This window comes from Halichoeres trimaculatus, unplaced genomic scaffold (genome assembly GCF_033239565.1).
Source record: "Halichoeres trimaculatus isolate MK-OKI-2021-1 unplaced genomic scaffold, fHalTri1.1 fHalTri1_scaffold_7, whole genome shotgun sequence".
NCBI classification, from domain to species: Eukaryota; Metazoa; Chordata; class Actinopteri; order Labriformes; family Labridae; genus Halichoeres; species Halichoeres trimaculatus.
Window position 1 is genome coordinate 23,337,712 of NW_027437185.1, and position 20,437 is coordinate 23,358,148.

The window sequence follows — 20,437 nt, forward strand, 5'->3', positions numbered from 1 at the left end:
TAGATCACTTTGGCAGAGAAGAGCAGAGATGATGGTAGGAGGAAGAGGACGACGACAAAGAGGAGGAGCATGACAATGAAGTGAAGTGCTGTCACTGCAAGGGGAAGAGCAGGAGGCCTGGAGTTTCCTGATGAGAGGGGGGCTCTACTCTGTCCTCCTCCTTCTGTCTTTTAGGGAAGTAAAGACAGACACTTGTTTCTTCACAGACAGTTATGATCCACACATTTTTCTGCTTGAGGATGAACTGAATTGTGAGATGAACTACTCCATTTGTCTTATTTATTGACCCATCTCCTCTCCTTCTAAGCTTTCAGACTTTTTAAAGTGTTTATGACCTAAAGGCAAAAGGGAGAGGACATTGTTAATTACAGAAATGCTTATGTGATAAAACTGCGATGTTCATCTTTAACACTCTGAGGACCCATCAGTGGACCAGGATGCTCACTCATCTCACACCTAAATATGAAAAACAAAGTTTGCAGTCAGACTTCAAAGATTTAAAGACACTTCAAGATGAATTAATTAGAGGAGGCAGAGCCAAGAGCAATCATTTTATTCTCAACTCAAAAACACAGATACAGTTATCTTCAAGTGTCCAAAACAAAGTAGTAAAAACACACTGAGCTCAGCTGGAACAGAATCCAGGAGCAACTCTTCACTGCCAGATCCCAGAGAAAGGAAGGCAACTGTAAGGCAGGGGAGAGTGTGTGCATGTGTGTAAGGATGTTAATATGGCAGATGACTGGCAATGATGGCATCTAGTAAAGGCTTGGAAAGTTCAACTCTAAGTGTAAACTAGAAAAAAAAAATCAATCCACTAGCTCAATTGAAATATATAATCAGATGAAGAAATCTCAAAGGACACCTAAAGATATCTCAAAGATTATAAAGAGAAATATTTCAAGTTTGATTCAAAACAATATATAAATACGCTGAGATAAAAAAAAAAAGGCCAATGAAAGTGTGGCTTCCCTATTTGCAGTGCTGCCTGCTTCTGTTTTAGTATTGTTAATGTTACTGCTTAACCTAAGAGTTACACATGCTGACAGGAAAGAGACAAGTGGTACCTTTCAACACTTTAGCACATGAGCATGAAAGGCCTGAGCTTTTGGCACCTTCTCCAGGGAGTCCCCCTGGTCATCTAGTCTCTGAAACAAGTACTTGGTGACAAAAAGGTTTGATTTACATTTAATTAATCGAAACCTCCAAAAGTCTTTCAAGTGTATTGTTTAAGGTTAATAATTTAATCTTAAATCAAAATGATGCAGCAAAAGATCTTTCCTTTAAGTGACCATCTCATCTTTAAATCATTTTACAAACTTGAGCTACTGCCGTCTGTGGCTCAGTAACAAATGTGCAAGTATCATAATCATATCAAATAAATTAGATCTGATCAAACACAGGAACCACACTGAATTATTGTGCTAATAAAATAAAGCTTTAAATGTTCAGTTTTTGGTATCAGAGCGAAACCGTGAGTGCTTGTTAGTGTGAGACGGAGAAGCAAAGCAGCCGGAGGAGAGAGGGAGACCAGTGTGTATCACCATACATGGAGCGGAAACCAGCTCAGGTTAGACTGAGTCATAGACAAACACTTGCCCCTTTCTTTCTCTCTCTCTCTCTCCCACACACCCACCCACACACACACACACACACACACAAACAGTAACATCAGGATGACGACACACATGTTCATAATCACAGTTAACATCTCACCGGCTACACTTTCACACAACTTCTGTAAACACCAGCTCTCTGTTCAAACACTTTCAATCATACGTAAATCATCCACAGAAAGAAATCAAAAATATCTCATATTCTCACAACAGGCCTCACTTGGGTTCACCCTTTTGGAAAACAAGTCGCACATGTCTTGTTTAGAAAAGCATCAACTAGGCACTGTTTTCTTCCACACAGAGGAGACAGATAATTTAATTTAGGATTACTACAAACTAAACAGTCCTTCTGGAAAGAAGTTCTTATCTTAAGAAAGATCAACAAACACCACTAAATCACTACCTCTGTGCCTAAATATACGGCTGGGTGTAAAGAGAGAGTGTTGTGATGGACAGCTGAGTCTCCACGCAGTAATTAGAGGATAAACTCATGACCATTAAGACATTTAACGTCTTTAGAGGAGGCGTTTGTTCGGCCAGTGCAGGCACAGGGACCTACACAACACATAGAAGAGTTCGTGAGAGACTGACGCTTTTTTCAAGCTGCTCATCTGCTGGTCTGAGAATCAGTTTGCTGGTGACTGGAGAGTTTCTGTGTAGCGAACAGTGACATTTCTGTCAATCTGTGGAGACCAATGAAAAAAAATTGCAAAATTAAGAGAACATGTCTTTGAATTACCAACCAGATAACTGATCTGTTTTCTCTGGATGTCACCTGAAGCTGTGTTTTTAATCTGTTTCCTCCTGTGTGGTGTCTTTTTGAGGGGCGGGGACAACAGTCGTCCCTAACAAGCCTCTTCGTACAATGTAAGGGCACGAGGGACCAGTGGGTATGTCAGCAAACCCTGCAGGACAGAAGAGAGGAGACAGAGGAGGACATCAGGTAGAGGGTAGTGTGTGACAGCTCAGAAATAAAGAGCACAGAAGTGTCTCAGAGGCACCACTTAACTTTTACTCTACACTTTAAAAGTTAAGACTCTGACACACCCTGCTTCTCATGGCGGTTGTCAAACACAGGACGGGATCCTCTGTTTTGTTTGTCTATCACAAAAATAGCTCTTTGTTTAGAGAATGAGATCTACATAAAGGTTAAAAAACATCTGGTGGCGTGTTTAAACTCCAGCCTGAAGATTTAGCCTGTCACTTTCATTGTTACAGCGAGCACGGTTACCTTTCATGACCACTTCCGGCAGTCCGTAGGGCTCGTACTCGGTGTCGTCAAAGGCGGCAGACAGCTGCGTCCTGTTGCGGCGGATCCTTTCAGCCAGTCGGGCTGGGTCAGCTGGAATGGGAAAGGAACCTGAAAACAACCTTTTGTCTCCCACATCTGCCCCTTCAAATGGTGGCACAGGAGAGACAGGGGGGGACTCCACTGGTTCTTCATCCTCCTCCTCCTGCTCTTCCTCAGTCTGTGTGTATGCACTGTAGAGCTCAGGTGGTGCTGGAGCACTGATGAGATAGAGACCCTCTTCTGTTTGACTGCTGGTGCTCTTCATGTCTGTCCTAACAGGTCTGTCAGAAGAATCACTGGTGGTGTTAATTTTATTAGATTCCCTGGAACTTTCTGGTTTGGCCTCATGATTCTTCAGATCACTCCCTGCTGCTCTGGTCTGATTTGATACGTGAGAATCTTTGGTGACTCGCTGACCCGTTTTCTCAGATGATGTCTGGATTACTTCAGAGCCTTTTTTCTCTTTGTGTTGTGTTTGGTAAATATTTGACTGAAGCAAGACGTTAATGTCCAAGTTTTCTTTTTCTGTTTCCTGAAAAACAAAAACAAACAGTTCAGGCCTCTACATAGACAATGAGCTGTGGATGCAGATAGAAGATGAAAACGTGACCATTTGTACCTTTATGCAACAACAAGCAAACATCAAAACATAACGTGTTGTTTTATTCCTAACAAGAATTGTGTAATATTTTAACATGGCAATATCTCTGTAATTTGCACCAAAGTGCACAATACTTTACTGAGAATTAATACCGTATTGACTTGAATACAGGACGACCCGAAATATAAGATGACCCTCCCCTTTTCAAGACCAATCTTCAGAAAAAAGAATGATAACCAAAACTTACTTTGTAAATATTTTTTTTATTTTTTTATTACTATTTTTTTATTACTATTAATCAATTAAATAATGAAGACTACTTTTTTTTAAAGCTACAAAGTCAATCACTAAGATCTGTGTTTCAAATGTAATTTGTAATGGGCGTGCCTTTGTTATGTTTCTCAGTAATAAACTCTTACACACTCCTGTCAGCTGCTTTGAGGACCGCAATTATCTTTTCTTTTACAGTCAAAATTTTTCAGACATTCCTTATGGACGTACAATCTTTGGTCATTACACTCTGTCACTCCTGGTTTTGTCTGCCTGACAGTTGTTGAACATCTCTGCTGCATTGGCCATCATTATCTTAAAATTAGCATCATCACTTCTTCACTTTATTTTCAACAAGAAAAAAACCTTGTCTTATATTCAGGTCATTACAGTAAAATATCTTGAGCCTGAAAACTGTGCATTACTGGAAAGTAAAATTGGAGCTCACGCCTTCTTTTAGATTAAGTGAACATGAGAAAAATTACCTCATTGACTTTGGCAGTGACTTGGTTGTGCTCCTGAAGTGCGGCAGTCTTTTTATAGGGACTGAGACTCTTTGGTTCAGGTAAATTGCTGTGCTGCAGCCTTGTTATAAACAAAGGAAGAAAACAGAATGCATACATTAACCCCCGCAATCTGTTTCCTTAAGAGGAAATGTGTAAACTGTAAGTTAAGTTTATCATTACTGGTGTGACAGTATTACCTTGAGAACAACATGCGGCCTTGCAGTCTGTTGGAGGAGCTGGAGAGGAGGACCTCATCTCCCCTGATCACTGTCACATTACCAGGGCTCTCCTGGACACACTGGTTTTGGGTTTGAGCCTTCACCTGGTCCCTTTTCATCCCGTGAGTCTGTTGCTGGTCAGACTGGGACTCTCTGACAGCAGACACCACATCCCAGCTTTCAGACTGCTTTTCTGTGTTGAGGTCGTCAAATGCTGGGGCTGGCTGAGAGGCCAGTCTCCACATAACAAGCTCCTCCGCCTGCTGCTGGGTCTCCTCAGAGAGACAGCGTAGCTTTGTTTGCAGCTCCACCACCTGGACAGAAGTGAAAAGATAAGACAGACTTTTGAAATATCAGTTTAAAAGATATAAAAAAGATAAACGAGTTAGTCCTGGGACAGTATTGGAGATATCACACCATTTGCATAAATTCATCGGAAAAATTAGGATTTTGTTCCAAAGCAAAGAATATCAGCTTCATCTTAAATTATTTTTCGTAAGCAGTTTTGCTGCCTTTGTAAGTAACTCTGTAACTCATTCCCACCTGTTGCTGAAGACGGATGACCTGAAGCTCAGAATCTGGCTCCTGTTCTTTCTCAGCCTCCAGGGTCCCCTCATCTCCCAGCTCCAAAGCGTTGACATCAGCCGGTAGACTAGGTGGTCTACTACTAGGCTCTAACAAGCCTGACACAGAAGCATCTCCCGACTTTGGGATTTTCGTGTCCGTGTCTTGTTGATTTTTGTCATCAGTGTGTAATGCAGGAGTGATGGCTGCTAAAGAAGTGAAGCCATCAATTCTTTTTTTCAGAGACTGATTCTCCTGTCGCAGGGCAAGAAGTTCTGAAACCATGTCAGATGTTGGTCTGTGTTGACTGCTCTCACTCTCTCTGATTTCACAAGTAGAGTCATGGTTACTCAAAGTCTTTTCTCCTGAGCCCTCATGTTTCCCATCCTCCTGGTCTGCAATCTCCTCTTTACTTTCCTGCCTCTTTTCTTTTTCTAATTCCTTGAGTGCTTTGAGCTCTTGCTTGTGTTGTTGCAGTTCCTCTCCCTGGCTGAGGAGGGTGCTCTCCTTTTCTTGCAGCTCTGTTAAAAGGCCAGAGATGTGCAGGCTTTGCTTCTCAAAAGCCGTGGTTAGCTGCTTTGTCTGGCGATTTACCTAGGGAGCAATGAGATTTCATTAAATTTTGAAAAAAATAAATAAATCCTAACTCTCATTTTTGAGATGCATCTGTAACTTAAAGGATAAGTTCGGTTAATACAGCTTTTACATTGTTTACAGAATGAAGTAGAATAAAATACTCACTCAGAAGGTTTTCCTGATGCAAGCAGTGCATCGGTAGATATTTAGATCCAAAATTATAATGGGATCCATCGGGGCATAGACAGCGCTGCTCCTAAAACGGCATTAATCGTCCAAAAACTCATTAGTTTCACTAATATTTCATCATGGTTTGCTTGTGTTTCTCCTCCATTGCAGTGCCGGCTTGCTCCACCCATATTGTTGTCACTGTACTGACCTCTGAACTGAAATGTTTCATTCATGTTGCTCGCGCATGTGCAGTACGGCTCATTGTTTCAGCGGAGAGTGGTGAAACATGTTCTGCCGAGTTGTCCTACCTCTGTGAATCGTCCTACCCGTAGGATGAAATGACAGACTTATCTTCCGAGCTGTCCTACCTCGTCAGAAAATGCTACCGCCCATTTCTTTTGTCTTAGTTTCTGTTCTTTTCAAAGGCCTTTTTATGTAAATGGACCACTTAACAGCAGGAAGTCAGAATGTGCTTCCACATAGATCTACGTGTACGACGCTTCGGCAGAAGAAAAAAAAAACGTCAATTTACGCTTCCACATAGATAAATGCAGGTAGGATGATATGACCGTTAAAAATACCCTGTCAAGGCTAGCTGACACGCAAACAAAAGTCATGCAAAGGCTAGCCGACACGCACGCAAACGTGAAAAATACAAGAAATTGCGATTAGGTTGTAGAAAACACTAATTTTCACCGTTTTCCTTAATAAACAGCTGATCGGTAGGACGATTCTGTGCTGTTGTCGTTCCGGCGATGCTGTTGACTTGTGCGCATTCGCAGTGACGCAAAGTAGGACGTCTTGATGGGTAGGACAACTCGACAGAACAGCGGCACTGCAATGGAGGAGAAACGCAAGCAAACCATGATGAAATATTGGTGAAACTAATGAGTTTTTGGACGATTAATGCATTTTTAGGAGCGGCGCTGTCTATGCCCCGATGGATCCCATTATACGGACGTCCGCTGCACAGTTTTGGATCTAAATTTCTCCCGAAGCATTGCTTGGATCAGGAAAGCCTTCTGAGTGAGTATTTTGCTCTACTTCATTCTATAAACAATGTAAAAGCTGTATAAACTGAACTTATCCTTTAATTTAGTTCCTTTACCTGGCTCTGAAGGGCCTCCAGTTTAAACTGGTATTGGTTCGAGCGCTCCACCTCCTTTGCATTCTCCCTTTGTAGCCGCTCAACCTCCTTCGCCAAATCTGCATGGGAGAACTCGTCCTTCAGGAGGGATTTTCTGGCATCTTCCAGGCTGACACACTCTGCTCGCCCCTCCTCTGACAGATGTGTGTTTGCAGGATCTATCACTGATCCCTCCTCCTGGATGAGCTCCGCTGTGGCCTGGGATACTAGCATGTTGCACTGGTTGACAGACTGGCAGAAGAGGAGATGCTGCACTGGTGAAGGGAGGAGCTTGTTGTCACAGTCGATCATGTTGGAGTTGAGCTCATCGTTATGAAGAGTCAGGTATGTTATAGGGCTGTTGGCCAATGAAAGTTTCTCCTTTCCCAACAAGTCTTCATTTCTGCTACGCTTCATTTCCTCCAGCTCAGCTTTCAGCTCCTCTAGGTTCTTGCTTAACTCCTGATTTTTGTCTGTGTTCATTTGGTTTCTCTCTTCCTCCTCCCTCTTCCTCTCCTCTTTCTCTAAAGCTAGCTGGGATTTCACCTCTGCTAACTGTTTCTTCAGTTGGATGTTCAGTTCGATCATTTCACTTTCCCTGTCTTTGTTTTTCTCCTCCTCCTGCTCCTCTCTCTCTTTCTTTTCCTTCTCTTTGTTTCCTTTATTTATCTCTGTCTCCAGAGCAGCTACAGCCTTCCTCAACCTCTCAGACTCAGCCCTCTCTTTCTCCAGCTGTGCCCTCCATCCCTTGTCCTGATCTTCCTTCTCTGCGACCTGGCTTGCATGTTTGCGACTCAGCTGTTTGAGTCGGGTCCTGGCCTCTGCCTCAGCCCGTCGCTGGGCTTCTAGGTCTTCGAGGCGTTTCTGTAGCTCTTCACGTGTATCATTTAGCTCCGAGCGCAGGGCTGCATTCTCTTTCTTCAGATCTTCAGAGGCTTTCTCAGAGTTAAGAGGAGGTGTCCTTTCAACAGACGACATAAAACTGCAATCACCACCAGTTATAGAGTTTCTGGTGGGCAAATCAGTAGTAGAACCAGAGGAACTGGTGAATGCTTCGTCGCCCTCATTTCTACCTATGCTCTCCTGATCGTTTCTATTATTTCCGTGCCCCACTCTTTGTAAACACTCAGAGTCTTTGGAGATGTGCTCAGAGTCAATGCCTTCTCCAGGCTCCCTGTCAGGGGGGTACGATGCTGTAACTTCTTCCCTTCTCTTCTCCTCTTCCCTCTTCTGCTCTGCCACGTTGGCAGAGATGTGCTTCTTGGTTTGAGGGGATGGTCGAGAGAGAGAAGGCTGAGAGGAGAAACTGTGTCCGACAGGGCAGAACTGAACAGGTTGCTGAGGAGACGCTGGGCAAGCTTTTTGCTCTGGAGTTAAAAGAAGGAAGAATTGTTAACAACAAGAAGAAATAATGTACTTTTATAATGAAAGAATATGTATTAAAAACAGTCTACTGTATTTTGAATGGCATTTACTGTCCAGCAGGGGGCAGACAGGAACTATTTATACTAAGGAGAAATAGGCCTGCTGTGCTGCATTAGGTGAAGTGGACAATGAAAATTTAGCCTCTTATTTAAATTATTTATATCCATCTTTGTGTCATGGCTGGATTAATCAAAAGGGAATCACAAAAACAAAAAAGAGGTCCAAATAAAGACACATGACCTAAGCCCTCATTTTGACATGTGTTTGCCCTGCTGGATTGTGTTTCAGCAAGCAGCCACTGTATCTCTACCAACTCTTGACCTCAGACCTTCCTGTGGAGGACAGCCAGAGAAAATCTCTTTTCAAGGAGCTTTGTTTAAAAAGTTCTGCATGAGCTTGAATATTCTTAGTACAAATCGAGACTTGAAAAAAACCCCAAGGATTCGTCCACCCACTGCTTCCTCCTCACCCTGTAGCTCTTTAAGAAGACGAAGGGCGTCAGCTCGCTCCTCTCTAAGTCTTCTCCCCTCCTCCTCCAGGGCTCGCTCTCTCTTTCTGCTCTGCTCCAGACTCACTGCCACGCCCTCCTTGTCCCGAACTGCTTCCTAATACAAGGATCAAATTCACAAATTAGGTTATTTGAATTCATACATGATAAGATGGGCTGGCACGATCAGTTTGCAGTTGAATCTTTGATTTAAGAGAGATTTATCTCAACGTTGATGAAGTCTCTACACCATTAATTAAATGAACATACATGACTAGAAAAAGTTGCTGCTTGATTTCCAGACAACAAGCTACCATGTAAGGCCTAAGTGTAGAGAGCTGCATATGAACAGTGTCACAACAAGGATAAACCACAGGCAAATGTGCCGCAAATAAAGCTGTGCTTGTGCAGATGACGTAGTCAGGTAAACATGGCATCAACTGTGACAAACTACAATGGTGTGTATATCATTAACAGAAGTATGTCTGCATCAAGCTTTGGTCTCAATGCAAGTTACAACTTTCAGATGAAGAAGAAATCAGCTTTTCTTGTGCTAAAGCAGAGCAGTTTAATTAAATCTCATTCACAGCTTTTTTAATACATCACATGGTAGAAATGTCTGTAGAGCTGGGTGGCTGGAGACGCCAATATTAACTCATTTTTTTATGTTAAGCCTAATGATAATCAATACTTTGAACCAACATATGGGCGATTAAAATGCTGTTTAAAAATTTAAAGGGTACATTTTCTACTTTCTGCTCAGCCAATAAATAATTGATGAATGCAGACCCTGAGTCACTTAACTCTGGACTATCCCTGCCCTGTGTGTGTGTGTGTGTGTGTGTGTGTGTGTGTGTGTGTGTGTGTGTGTGTGTGTGTGTGTGTGTGTGTGTGTGTGTGTGTGTGTGTGTGTGTGTGTGTGTGTGTGTGTGTACCATCAGCTTGGCTTGTGTCTGAGCCTCTTTCTTCTGGCTCTCCTGCAGCTGTCCTTCTGCCCACTTCAGTTTCTCTTTCACTGAGTCCAACTCTTTGTCCAATGCCTGCTTCTGCAGAGACAGCTGATAAAAGACACAGTAACTCAGCATCTGCTAGAAAACAGCAACAATCAGCATCAGAGAGCACTGAAGATAAATTGTGTTATAAACAGGTGGAGCTGATCAACATATACTGACATATACAGAATGAATAAAGAAATTAAAGGTGGTTGTTGGACAGGATCAGTGAAGGGAAAGGATTAATGAGGAGTGTCAGCCGTGTCTAATGGGTTGTCATTAGACACCTCTTGAGGAATAGTAATTAAGATCTAGGATAATTGGCTTCCCACCAGCAGTCAAACTAAAATCTACATATGAGTCCAGTATCCCTAAGCTATCATAATGTTTTATTAAAAGTAGCAGTAGCTTATACCACTAAGAGATCCAGTAGGGAACTGTGCACATGTATGCTTCTTTCTTGAAGCAAAATGATTTATTGAGTTTTCTGGGACAACATCTTGATGGATTCTGGTTTTTCCAGTATTTTTGTAAGATTTTAGGCAAATACTCTTTCTTTCTCCTATCAGCAGTGTACCGTCTCCAATTCTGCACGTGGTATGGGTTAAGACAAGCTGTGTGTTTACTCCCATGAGCCTTATCAGTTCACACAAGATAAAACAGTGTGTTTTAAAACGGAGCTTACAGGAAGTTTTAAGACACAGTATTGTAAGAATGAATGCTCACTGTTAATAATCTAAAACCACATTTCAAAGCAAAGGAACTGAGTATGCAGCATTCCTGCATGTGGCAGAATTCAAGAAAGTAAAAAATACGACGACAGAATGTCAACAATATCACACAAAATCCTCTTTCGAGTTCATGCAACACCTTCATACAGTCCACCCTCATCCCATAGTCATGCCGTCACGCCTTTCCGAGTAAGAATTTTTCTCACACACAAGTTATGTTTTATGCTTCCACAACCAAAATTATTCTGCACTGTCAGATGCAGTCACACGGTCATTACCTTCGCTGCTCAACCTTTCCACTGGGGAGAAACCGAGAGGAGAGGAGGAAGTGGAGAGGAAAGCAGGTGTGGGGGAAAACATAAACACAAGAGAGCAAGAGAGTGAAATAGAGAGTGAGAGCAAACAACACAGGCAAGAGGGACGCCTGAGGAAAGCAGTGAGATCAGTCTATTAACCTTTGCTACAAATAAAATCAGCTCCAGGGGAAAGAAAGACAGACTGATAAAGCAGGAAAGAGAAATATTAAAGAGATGAAAGAAAACAGAGCACGTGAATGTATCAAAACAGGTAGTACAGAATATTATTCTTCTCCTCAGTTTCCAGGGTTGATAAGACTGTCGTAAAACATATTGTTGTTCTGTGTAAGTGACTCATGATTTGTTCATTCCAGGCATGTATTTACCTTATCAGCCTGAGCCTGCAGGGTATTATGGAGCGTCCGAGCCTGCTGAAGCTCCTGGCTGAGCTTATTCATCTCCTGCTGATGCTGCTTCTCTAGGCACTGCCTCTCCTTCTGAAGCTCCGTCAAATCCTTAGAAACACAAACACAAACAAAAAAGTCTAGGGCTGTATTTAGACCAGAAAAGTCCTTTGGTCCACTTGTTTGGTCCGGACCAAAAGCGGACTTTATTTTTTTCGTTTGGTGCGGTTCGTATTCAGATTGTACTTTTTGCAAGTGGACTATATTCTGTAAACATATCCACATGTGTGACGATCGGTGCTCTCATTGGACAGCACTGACAAAGGGCGGCACACAGAATACAGACCCGGAAATGGTTGTAAACATGTGTGTTTGTGCTCTTATTAGTGCTGCAAAATCATTTTCAGTTACAAGAGCAGCTCTTTCAAAGAAGGCTTAACAACACCGTTTCAAATTTTGGAACAGCGAAGACGAATGCGCGCAGCAAGGAGACGCTATGCTCTGCGTGTCCTGACCCACAACATGCTAGCAACAGGGTGGCTAAACGGAAGACGGAGGATCAGGTATGAACCAAAGACGGTAAGGTTACGGTGGCTTTATAGGCCCAAAAGGCGCATGTATCCTGTAGTTAGTTCGGATGGACCTTGGTTTGTATTCGGACCTGCACCGGAGAACCACCAACCGCAACAGAGTTCGTTTGGAAGCGGACCGAGACCCACTTTTTGAGGTGGTCTCGGTCCGGTTGTTTGGTCCGAACCAGGGTTCATTTGTGTCTATTCACACCTGCATGACAAGTCGGCACCAGCGTGGGAAACGAACCCTGGTCCGTTTAAAGTGGACCAAACAGTCCAGGTCTGAATAAGCCCTTAGTCATTAGATTTTATTAAGGGATGCTAATTAGCCTGTTCTACTTAGTAGCTGATCATCATCAACCTATAACCACCAGAGTGGATTTTTAAAAACACAAATGAAAGATCAATGGTTAAAAAGGTAATTTAAGACCTGCACCTCTTCTTTCTTAACACAGTGTTTTTTCTGCCTTCTGTCTCTTTCTCTGACTGATCTATATACTTGTGAATTCTTCATTAAACTGAACAAAGGAAACTTTACCAAAGTCCTTAGAGTGTTTTTCATTGTTTTTGCCTCAATATTCCATCTCCATACATCAGTCTGTTCCATCCTTTCTTACCCTCTGATGTTGTTTCTCCAGCTCCTTTGAGCGTTGTTGATGCTGCAATCGGCTGCTCTCTGCATTTTGCCTCTGACACTTCAGCTCCTCTTGTAGCTGCTTCAGTCTTTGCTCGGAACCTGATGCCTGTCACAAACAGAGAAAAAAACCTTCTCAGTCCAGACAGCAAGACAATTTTGATAATTTTCACTTTCATGATCAGTGGCTTGAAAATTTCAATACATTTTTAAAATCTTTTTTTATTTTACTTAAACAATGAAGTTTTAAATTGGGGAAAAGCTGTTACTATTCTCACAAAGAGAGTATTTACTGATTAAGAGATTGGTTTGCTTGATATAAAAGTCTGAAGAAAATTTGAAGTATCTGATTATTCATTTGTCGTTATTGAGATAATTCAGACGATACAGTCTTTTGTTTTACAAAGTAACAGATATGTTGGTTTTCACCTGCACGTCTGAAATAACAGTGTGTGTTAGTTACCCGTTCACTCTCCTGTGCCATGCGTGTGTGTGCCAGGCTGAGCTCATCACGGGCTCTCTGAATGCTGAGCTCTTTGGCACTGAGCTCCTTCTTTCTCTGCATCATTTCATCCTGCATTGACTTCAAAGTGCCGCTCTTAACGGACAGTTCTTCCTCCAGGGCTGACACACGACTTTGCATTTCTGACAAAGAAACTGGTTGATGGACAGGCAAAAAGAGACATACAGGTTAACAAGAGCTCATTAAGGTGATCTGGTGAAGACCAAATCCCCAAAAATGTTTGTCATCTTCACAAGAAATGATCAGAAAGTAAAAATTACCCACAGGCCATAATGGACGTAAACATTATGACCAAGTATGCTGCTAATTCTGAACACCAACAATCAACAACCCAGCTGTAACTCAGAACTGAGGTCAATCCATGCAGACTGTTTTATTGACAACCACAGCAGCTGCCTGAGGATGTCAGGCAGCAGATTTCCAAAGTCATGGATTAAATCAATTCCCTGTCCGCCCAATATGTTGTCCTGTATCATTTTCAAATTCCTTTAATTTCACAGCACAGCTGTAGTAAAGCAGGGCTGCTGCAACATACACAACAAGGTATGTTTACAGAGAGAGGGGGATAGCAGGAGTGATAAAAGCTCACAGGGAAAAAGCCGGTTTAATATAAACACAGAAACACCACTCTTCCACATCTGTGTCCCAGCAGATAAGAGAGGCTTCTTTTTTAACACTGCACTGTCCCACTCTTTCTCTGGACACACACACAGTGTGGAGAGCGAGAGGAATGTTATATAACAATTACAAAGTGTACTGAGAGGCACTTTAGATCATGAAGCTGGCCTGGAAGCAAGCGGAGGAGTCTCCAGCTGAGCAAGTGATTTCTACACAAAGTCTTGTGTAAGAAGTGTTTGGATTAAACACAAGATTCAGTTTGGTCACATTGCTTCACTTATGTTGTAGTTGTCTCATTATCAGAAGTTAAAATCAAACAAAGATATCAACATTTAATCAATTGCTTTAATAACTCAGCTTAAACTAAAATTGCTTAATAACCGAAAATGTATTTAGTTGTTGTCAACAGATCCTTTTAAGAAGCACACAATGAACCACAGGCACATATACTGATCCATCCTTTTTCTTGTAGTGCCAAAAATACTTAAATACTTTCACACTCAAAACATAGTCGTAGAAGAAATTGATGACATCACACAATAAGAAAAAAGCACTAGTAGTATCTATTCCCAAAACCTACACTAATATGGGCTACAGCTCTGGCTCTAGAGTTTTCCGTCCACATCTCAGTTAAATCTGAAGCCCGGCTGTGACTAGCTTTAACTGCTGTGACCTCCAGGCTTTGAAACAGCCTTCCTGTTGACATAAGGCCGGTCAACAGCACTGACTGATGTCAGCAGGATCTGTGAGGGGTAGTGTTTTCTAACCCAACCCTGTATGAACACTGGGACAAATGTCTGAAATTAAAGGATGCAACAGGACATTTATACCTCACAATGAAGGGCAATTATAGCCAGTCAAATGGAAGACAGCAGTGAGTGAAACATCTTTGTTTAGTCCTGCTGACTTGGTGCAAGGTCAAAGACTTTTGCTGTTCATTCAGCATACCACATTATCAAAAGTACCATTTGGCATCCCTACTCACTGTCTGGCTCTGATCTGTGATCCGTCCCCTTTTCACAAGCCCTCTGCTCCAGCTGACCCTGACTGACGAAATCAACACAGGGAGTCTGGGGATGGAGAGAGGATGGGGATTTTCTCCTAGCTGTTGGCCTTGTGTCATCCCGTTCCCACGGAAACGCAGCCAAGGGAGTTGAGAAGGTATCTGGTTGGTTGGCTGAGTGGCGGTAGGGTGTGCTCTTGTGTTGGGGTTGTGATAATGGAACTGTGGCCACTTCTGAGAACTGGAGTCTTTGCTGAAGGAGGACAGGATGATTAGATCAAGACAAAGAAGGGCGTGAACAGATGGAGCATTTTTAGTTCAGTTTGGAGGGAACAACAGGGAACAAGAGTTCATGCTTCACACTCTTGCACTGACATCCTTTTTACAAATGACTCATACAGTTCAAATATAGCTTTCTGAACACAAAACACATTTTACAGTTGTCACAAACACTTAAAAGGAGCATGAAAACTGAAAAGTCAAACTCTTTTAAAAATTATCTGATATGCAGTCAAAATGCATTCAGTGTAATCAAAACAATCATTGAGTCACACTGTTTTAGTGGGTAAGTCACTGATTAATAACTCAAGTTGAGACAAAATACACAGATCTGCTCCTTTAAGAATCATTTGTGCAATACATGAAGGACCCTTTAGGGCTCAAAGTAGGATCGGGGTTTCTGCAGCAAATAACTGAGTTGTTTCTCTCAGAAAATGTGTTTTTGTAATCTTCCAAATTTTAGGTTTTTAGGAAGTTCTAATGAGTTTGGGGAGCTGGGTAAAAACAGTCTGGGGAAGTAACACAGTGCCGTGATGTTAACTATTTTAACCTGATTTTGGTCTTGTCATGAAAACTACTTAAGTGTGATACACTTTTAATATCAACTTCTTGATTTGTCCAGGCACTATGGTGTTACAAAATGAGGTCTGACCATATCACTGTTTATAACTAATTAGTTATTTAGCTTGACAGAAGTTCAGTTGTACGAACAGTAATTGAGTTCAAATAAAAAAAAAAAACTCCTGCTTTAAGCTAATTAACACTCTAATCTTTAGCATAAAAAAATTCTTGTACTTACCCTGATGTGAGGAGCACGGCTCTGTCCTTCATCTCTGTGCCCCGTCCTCTCCTCCTTTCTGCCACCTGTAAGACAAAAGCACTGCATTTGGACTGGACTTCTTATGTAAAACCAAGGCTGTTCAGAAACAACAGCAGTTAAGAGCCCAAGTGGTTTAATAACAAGAGAAGGAAAAAAAACAGCTTTTCCCTCGAGAGTGGAAGAGATGGGAAAGGTCAAGAGCTGAGGGAGTTTATTTATAATTTCTCTCCTCATTTGGGGCTTTGAGTGTTTCCATTTAATGTTCCAACCTATACAGTGCTTGATGAAAAGATGGAAGAGATAAAGCTACAGGACTGTACCGTTATGATCCCAGGGGGAAGATGCATTCCAGCAGGGTGTGGAGTACAGAGTGGTATCTGCTGACCTGCTGCTATTCTGCAGCTTCTCCAGCTCTGCCTCCAGCCTGTCAGGAAATAAGAGAGGATAGAGAAGTAAACAGAGAATTCAATGAAGGCATAAAAAAAATAATTAAACTATTTAACTTACAAATACGTTTAATCATCGTGAAAGCTTAAATATATGCACGGTAAAGAACTGTACCACCCCCAACAGAGTAAATTATCAACACAGAGGTAATATCTGAAATGGAGCAGTCAACCTTTTAATTTCTTGGGTGAGTTTGTTGTTGAGTGTACGAGCAGCATCCAGCTGGCCTTCAAATGAGCATATCTGGGCCTGCTTTGTCTGAAGCTCCTGGTTCAGACGCTCCCTGGTGGTCACCGCTGCCTTGGCTTCATCTCGAGCACTCTGGAGCTCCCTCTGCACATACTGGAGCTCTCCACGCACCTCCTCATGCTGTGCAGGGAAAGGAGGAGATACAGAGGGCACAACTGAGAATGGGAACAACTGAAATTTATTGATGAACATTCATGTGTTGTAGAGTCAAACCAACATGGCTACTTTTACCTTTGCATTCTGTTTTTCCAGGCTGGTACTGATGTTGTCAAGCTGCAGTTGCTTCTGCTTGCTTTCTCTGGACAGTCGCTCCTGGTGGACCTGCAGCTCCTTCACTTTTTGCAGAACTCGCCCTGACAGCCCCACTGTCCAGTCCTCCTCAGCCCAGCTCATTCTATTGGCCAAGCAATGTTAGAAAACAAAATCAGCACAGTATTGAAAAAAGAAGTGAATTTTGTAGAAATCACTCAGAAAAGAGGTGGCTGATTATTTCTGGCATTAGTGAGAAAATGCACAAGCTGACCTGTACTATTCCTGCTCAACAGATCCTCAGTCACACAGTCCTGGAGCCATTGGAGTCAGTGGCTGGAGTGAAGAAACCAGCAACACAGTCTGTAAATAAAAGGGACGACAGGCCTGTTGAGTAAGGTGGAGGTATTCTGTATCAATTCATGCTATGTCAGAGGAGCAAAGCCATATTACACATTTCTAAACTCTGTTTTAATCGTCTGCTCCTCCAGCTGTGTGCCCTGTCTTGAATATGTTTTGTTGCTAAGGCCTTGATCCTTTGGGAGACACTGGTTGTTACCACTGGGCAGCTGTGACTCAGTGTTTTCCAACACAGACTGCCTGCTTCTCTCCAAGAGGAACTCAAGCAGAAAATAAATCCCTTCTCTCTGTCGAAGTTTTGGAACCACTGAGTGTCCTGCTCAAATAAAAATTAACATCTGTGTTAACACAAGTTTTATCTCTTCACACTGAGCTTAGCATCTTGAATGTTTGCATTAACACCAACTAATACACCCATACAAAACGGAAATGAAAGTGAGAGTGTTGGAATGAAGAAAAGCCTGATTCAAGGTTAACCTGTGGTAGTTAACTCAGTTTTAACACGCTCTTTAGCCTCCAGGCTTTAACTCTAGTCAAGAGTTTCTGTCATACCTCTCCGGCTGTGTCACTATGTTTACTTCTTCCTGAAAACAAGAATAGCAAACATACTTCACTGAGATAACAAATGTAAAGGCTGTATACACAACTTTACAGCCACTGCTTGAGCAGCAAGAGAGGAGGCTAGATATTGTGCTCTTTGTTTTGTTTTCTTCTTTTTTGTGTCTGTTTATACCAAACTGCACTGCATCTATTTGAGGAACCAGTGCCAAATAATTAGGCATTTTTCTTGCATACAAACTTGAAAACCTTTTTTCACAACTTTATCCATGCATTTTGTTGCTACTATCTAGTGAAAGTGAATCTGACATTGACCAACTAAAGTTACTGTAAATAACGATAGTATTATTGCATTTTTTCCTTGATTCCAGCTTATGACCTTCTGCCGCGTAGTTTTGCTCCATGACATGGTTCTGACATCCTCAAAATGTTATTGTACAGTAAATATAAAATGAGGTAACTGCTGAAAAAATGAATGAAGAGTGTTTTTTATAATCTGAAATATGCAGAAACAACTGGCTTTATAAAAGATAGGTACAGTGACATTTATCAGAAGGCTAAACAGAGGTTCTTACCTAACAAAAAACATCATTAAGATAACAGCTATGACAATGTTTTAGATTCCAACATTAAGGGGTAAAACATAGAAGGACACATTCATTGATGTTAAGATCACTATACACTATGACAGTGTTAGTATCAAAGTAAACACTTACATCTTAATGATAAATTGACATCGACAATGTGTAACAATAAGGTGTTTGGTGTTTGTTTCTACAACTTACATCTTGTCCACACCAGCCCTGGTAAATTGATCGAAAGACAGACCAAAGATGCTCTCTTTCATCAAAGTTCAATAAATAGCTTACAGCAGGTTGATTCAGCAGCGGGGGGAGGCAGACATGAGCCGGACCCCGGCTGGCCTGTGCCCGCAACAATGTCTGGTCACGAGGTCGAGCACAACAACTGATAACTATCGAAGAACAAAAGGTCGAATTTTTAGCACAGTCCTTAGAGCGCCTCTAGTCAGTTAAATCAGACCACATGTATTGGCAGGGAAAGCCTTTTTAACGCCTTGTCAGTGTCTAGTATCGTGAGCGGCCAGACTGACAACTATCCTAGCAATGATGCTACAAGCTAAACCCACACTTCAGCTACTCACCATTCACTTTGTGGAGTTACAAAGAGCGCCAGACACGACCAGAGCTGCTCACATAGCAGTGGTAGTGCTTCGTTACAGCTGTCTGATAGATCCAACAGTCTCCAGTCCTCTACTTTCTCAGGGTTAGAGCTCGTTTTACGAAGAACCAAAGCTAACAACTGACTGCAACTGACAGTCCTAATTAGAGACACAATACGCCGCGCGTCTCGTGCAGCTGTCAGGCAAACAGAAGCAGAATCGTTGTGGCACGAGGCGGAGCAGCGGTGGATGACGTAGCAGGGGAACGTTTGGGATATTGGGTCCTCGAGGCGCGATGCGTATCTCTGGTGACCTCTAGCGACAAAATGCATCACTACAAACACAATGATTATTAAAAAAAATGTAAAGTACTTCAATGTGATAAATTCAAAACGTATTCTTCCAAATCCCTTCACTTCATAACATAAAATAACCGATGATTACATGAGCTCTTTTCTTGGCTCTGTAAGAATTTAGATGGACATCGGCCTATATTTGTCAAACTGTGTTTTTTTTTATTGTTTTGTGATTCCACCAACAAACAAACGAACATGATATCGTTCATCTTGCCGTAGTATCAAATTGCACTTTTAAAGCAGAAAAAATGGAAAGCTAACGGAGTTATGTGGATTGTATAATTACATGTGTATTGGAAAGAGAATGAAAAATAAGCTAAATTAAATAAAATGAAATACTATCACTGTTCCATACCAAATACAGTGTGACGTAATACATATAGCCATCAGGATGAGTTTTGAATTACCTCATTTGAAACTAATCCTAATAAATTAATCTCTTGGTCGACAGATTTGACTAATGTTCTTTTATTTTTATAAGGGTAAATTTTTTTTACAGTGCTTATAATGCGTTTTAGTTTCTTATTGTGAAGTGTTACATTCATCCATTCATACACAGTTGTTTTCAGCGATTAGGTTTCAAAATGAAGTAAAAATAATAATAATAAATAAAATTTTTACATTTGCCTTACAATTTCAAAGTAGACAACATGTAAATGGTGACAAAAAGACTAATATTAGCCATCACATTCTGAAACCGACAAGTGAACAAACGTTTTACCTGACTCAGCTTAATTTACTGGCAGCATGCAGAAATCAACTTTGAGCCCCTTGCTGCACCTTCTACTTTATTGCTTGTTGTATAAACTCAGCTGACTCGCTTTATCCCAGTGTCTGTAGTGTAGCTTATGTTGCATATACTTCCCTTTACCTTCTAAAGCCTTGGGTCACACCACCATTCCCACCCTCTTTGGCCCCTCTGCAGCCTCTAATACAATATCCTTTGCAATACCCTCCAGTGCTTCTCTGATTACTTCAGCCTCAGTGGTGCTGTAGTTCTATCTTTCTAACAGGAAACAGTTTGTCCCCATCTGTTTTTGTACCTCAAGGCTCCTTGCACAGATCTTTACCTCTTTCTGTTTGCATGTCTCTTTGAAGTCCTAAACTTCTACTGCTATGTAAAAAGTATTCACTCAGCACCGTATCACGCCCACCCTGATCCACCTGTTACACATTTTCTCTCTCTACAAAAGAGGCATTCTTCATGCATGCATATTTATTAATACCACTTTGGGCCTTTCCAACATGTTTGTGGTATAATTTTACTAAAAGAAATTTTAGTGACATAAACATGTACAGTAACACACCCACCCCT

The 20,437-nt window shown here is 41.7% G+C and overlaps 1 protein-coding gene across 1 annotated transcript; it reads right to left on the reverse strand.

The window, feature by feature from the left end:
- Positions 1-569: 569 nt before the first annotated feature.
- LOC141793375 (uncharacterized) lies at positions 570-18,998 on the reverse strand. Its single transcript, XM_074674026.1, has 19 exons — positions 18,749-18,998; positions 16,943-17,031; positions 16,651-16,813; positions 16,343-16,539; positions 16,044-16,147; positions 15,703-15,767; positions 14,607-14,877; positions 12,944-13,137; positions 12,464-12,589; positions 11,257-11,385; positions 9,787-9,909; positions 8,834-8,969; positions 6,922-8,306; positions 5,046-5,660; positions 4,482-4,816; positions 4,264-4,363; positions 2,848-3,439; positions 2,392-2,521; positions 570-2,299 (listed from the first exon to the last, which is right to left on the reverse strand). The coding sequence occupies exons 3-18, from the start codon at positions 16,810-16,812 to the stop codon at positions 2,406-2,408; spliced, it is 4,650 nt and encodes a 1,549-aa protein (XP_074530127.1). The 5' UTR covers position 16,813; positions 16,943-17,031; positions 18,749-18,998; the 3' UTR covers positions 570-2,299; positions 2,392-2,405.
- Between the last annotated feature and the right edge of the window lie 1,439 nt (positions 18,999-20,437).

Coding starts and splice junctions, on each gene's coding strand:
- LOC141793375 (XM_074674026.1), bottom strand. CDS start 16,812: ATGAGCTGGGCTGAGGAGGACTGGACAGTGGGGCTGTCAGGGCGAGTT. Junction 16,148..16,342: donor CTCACCCAAGAAATTAAAAG/GTTGACTGCTCC, acceptor ATTTCCTGACAG/GCTGGAGGCAGAGCTGGAGA. Junction 13,138..14,606: donor TCACAGATCAGAGCCAGACA/GTGAGTAGGGAT, acceptor TCCATCAACCAG/TTTCTTTGTCAGAAATGCAA.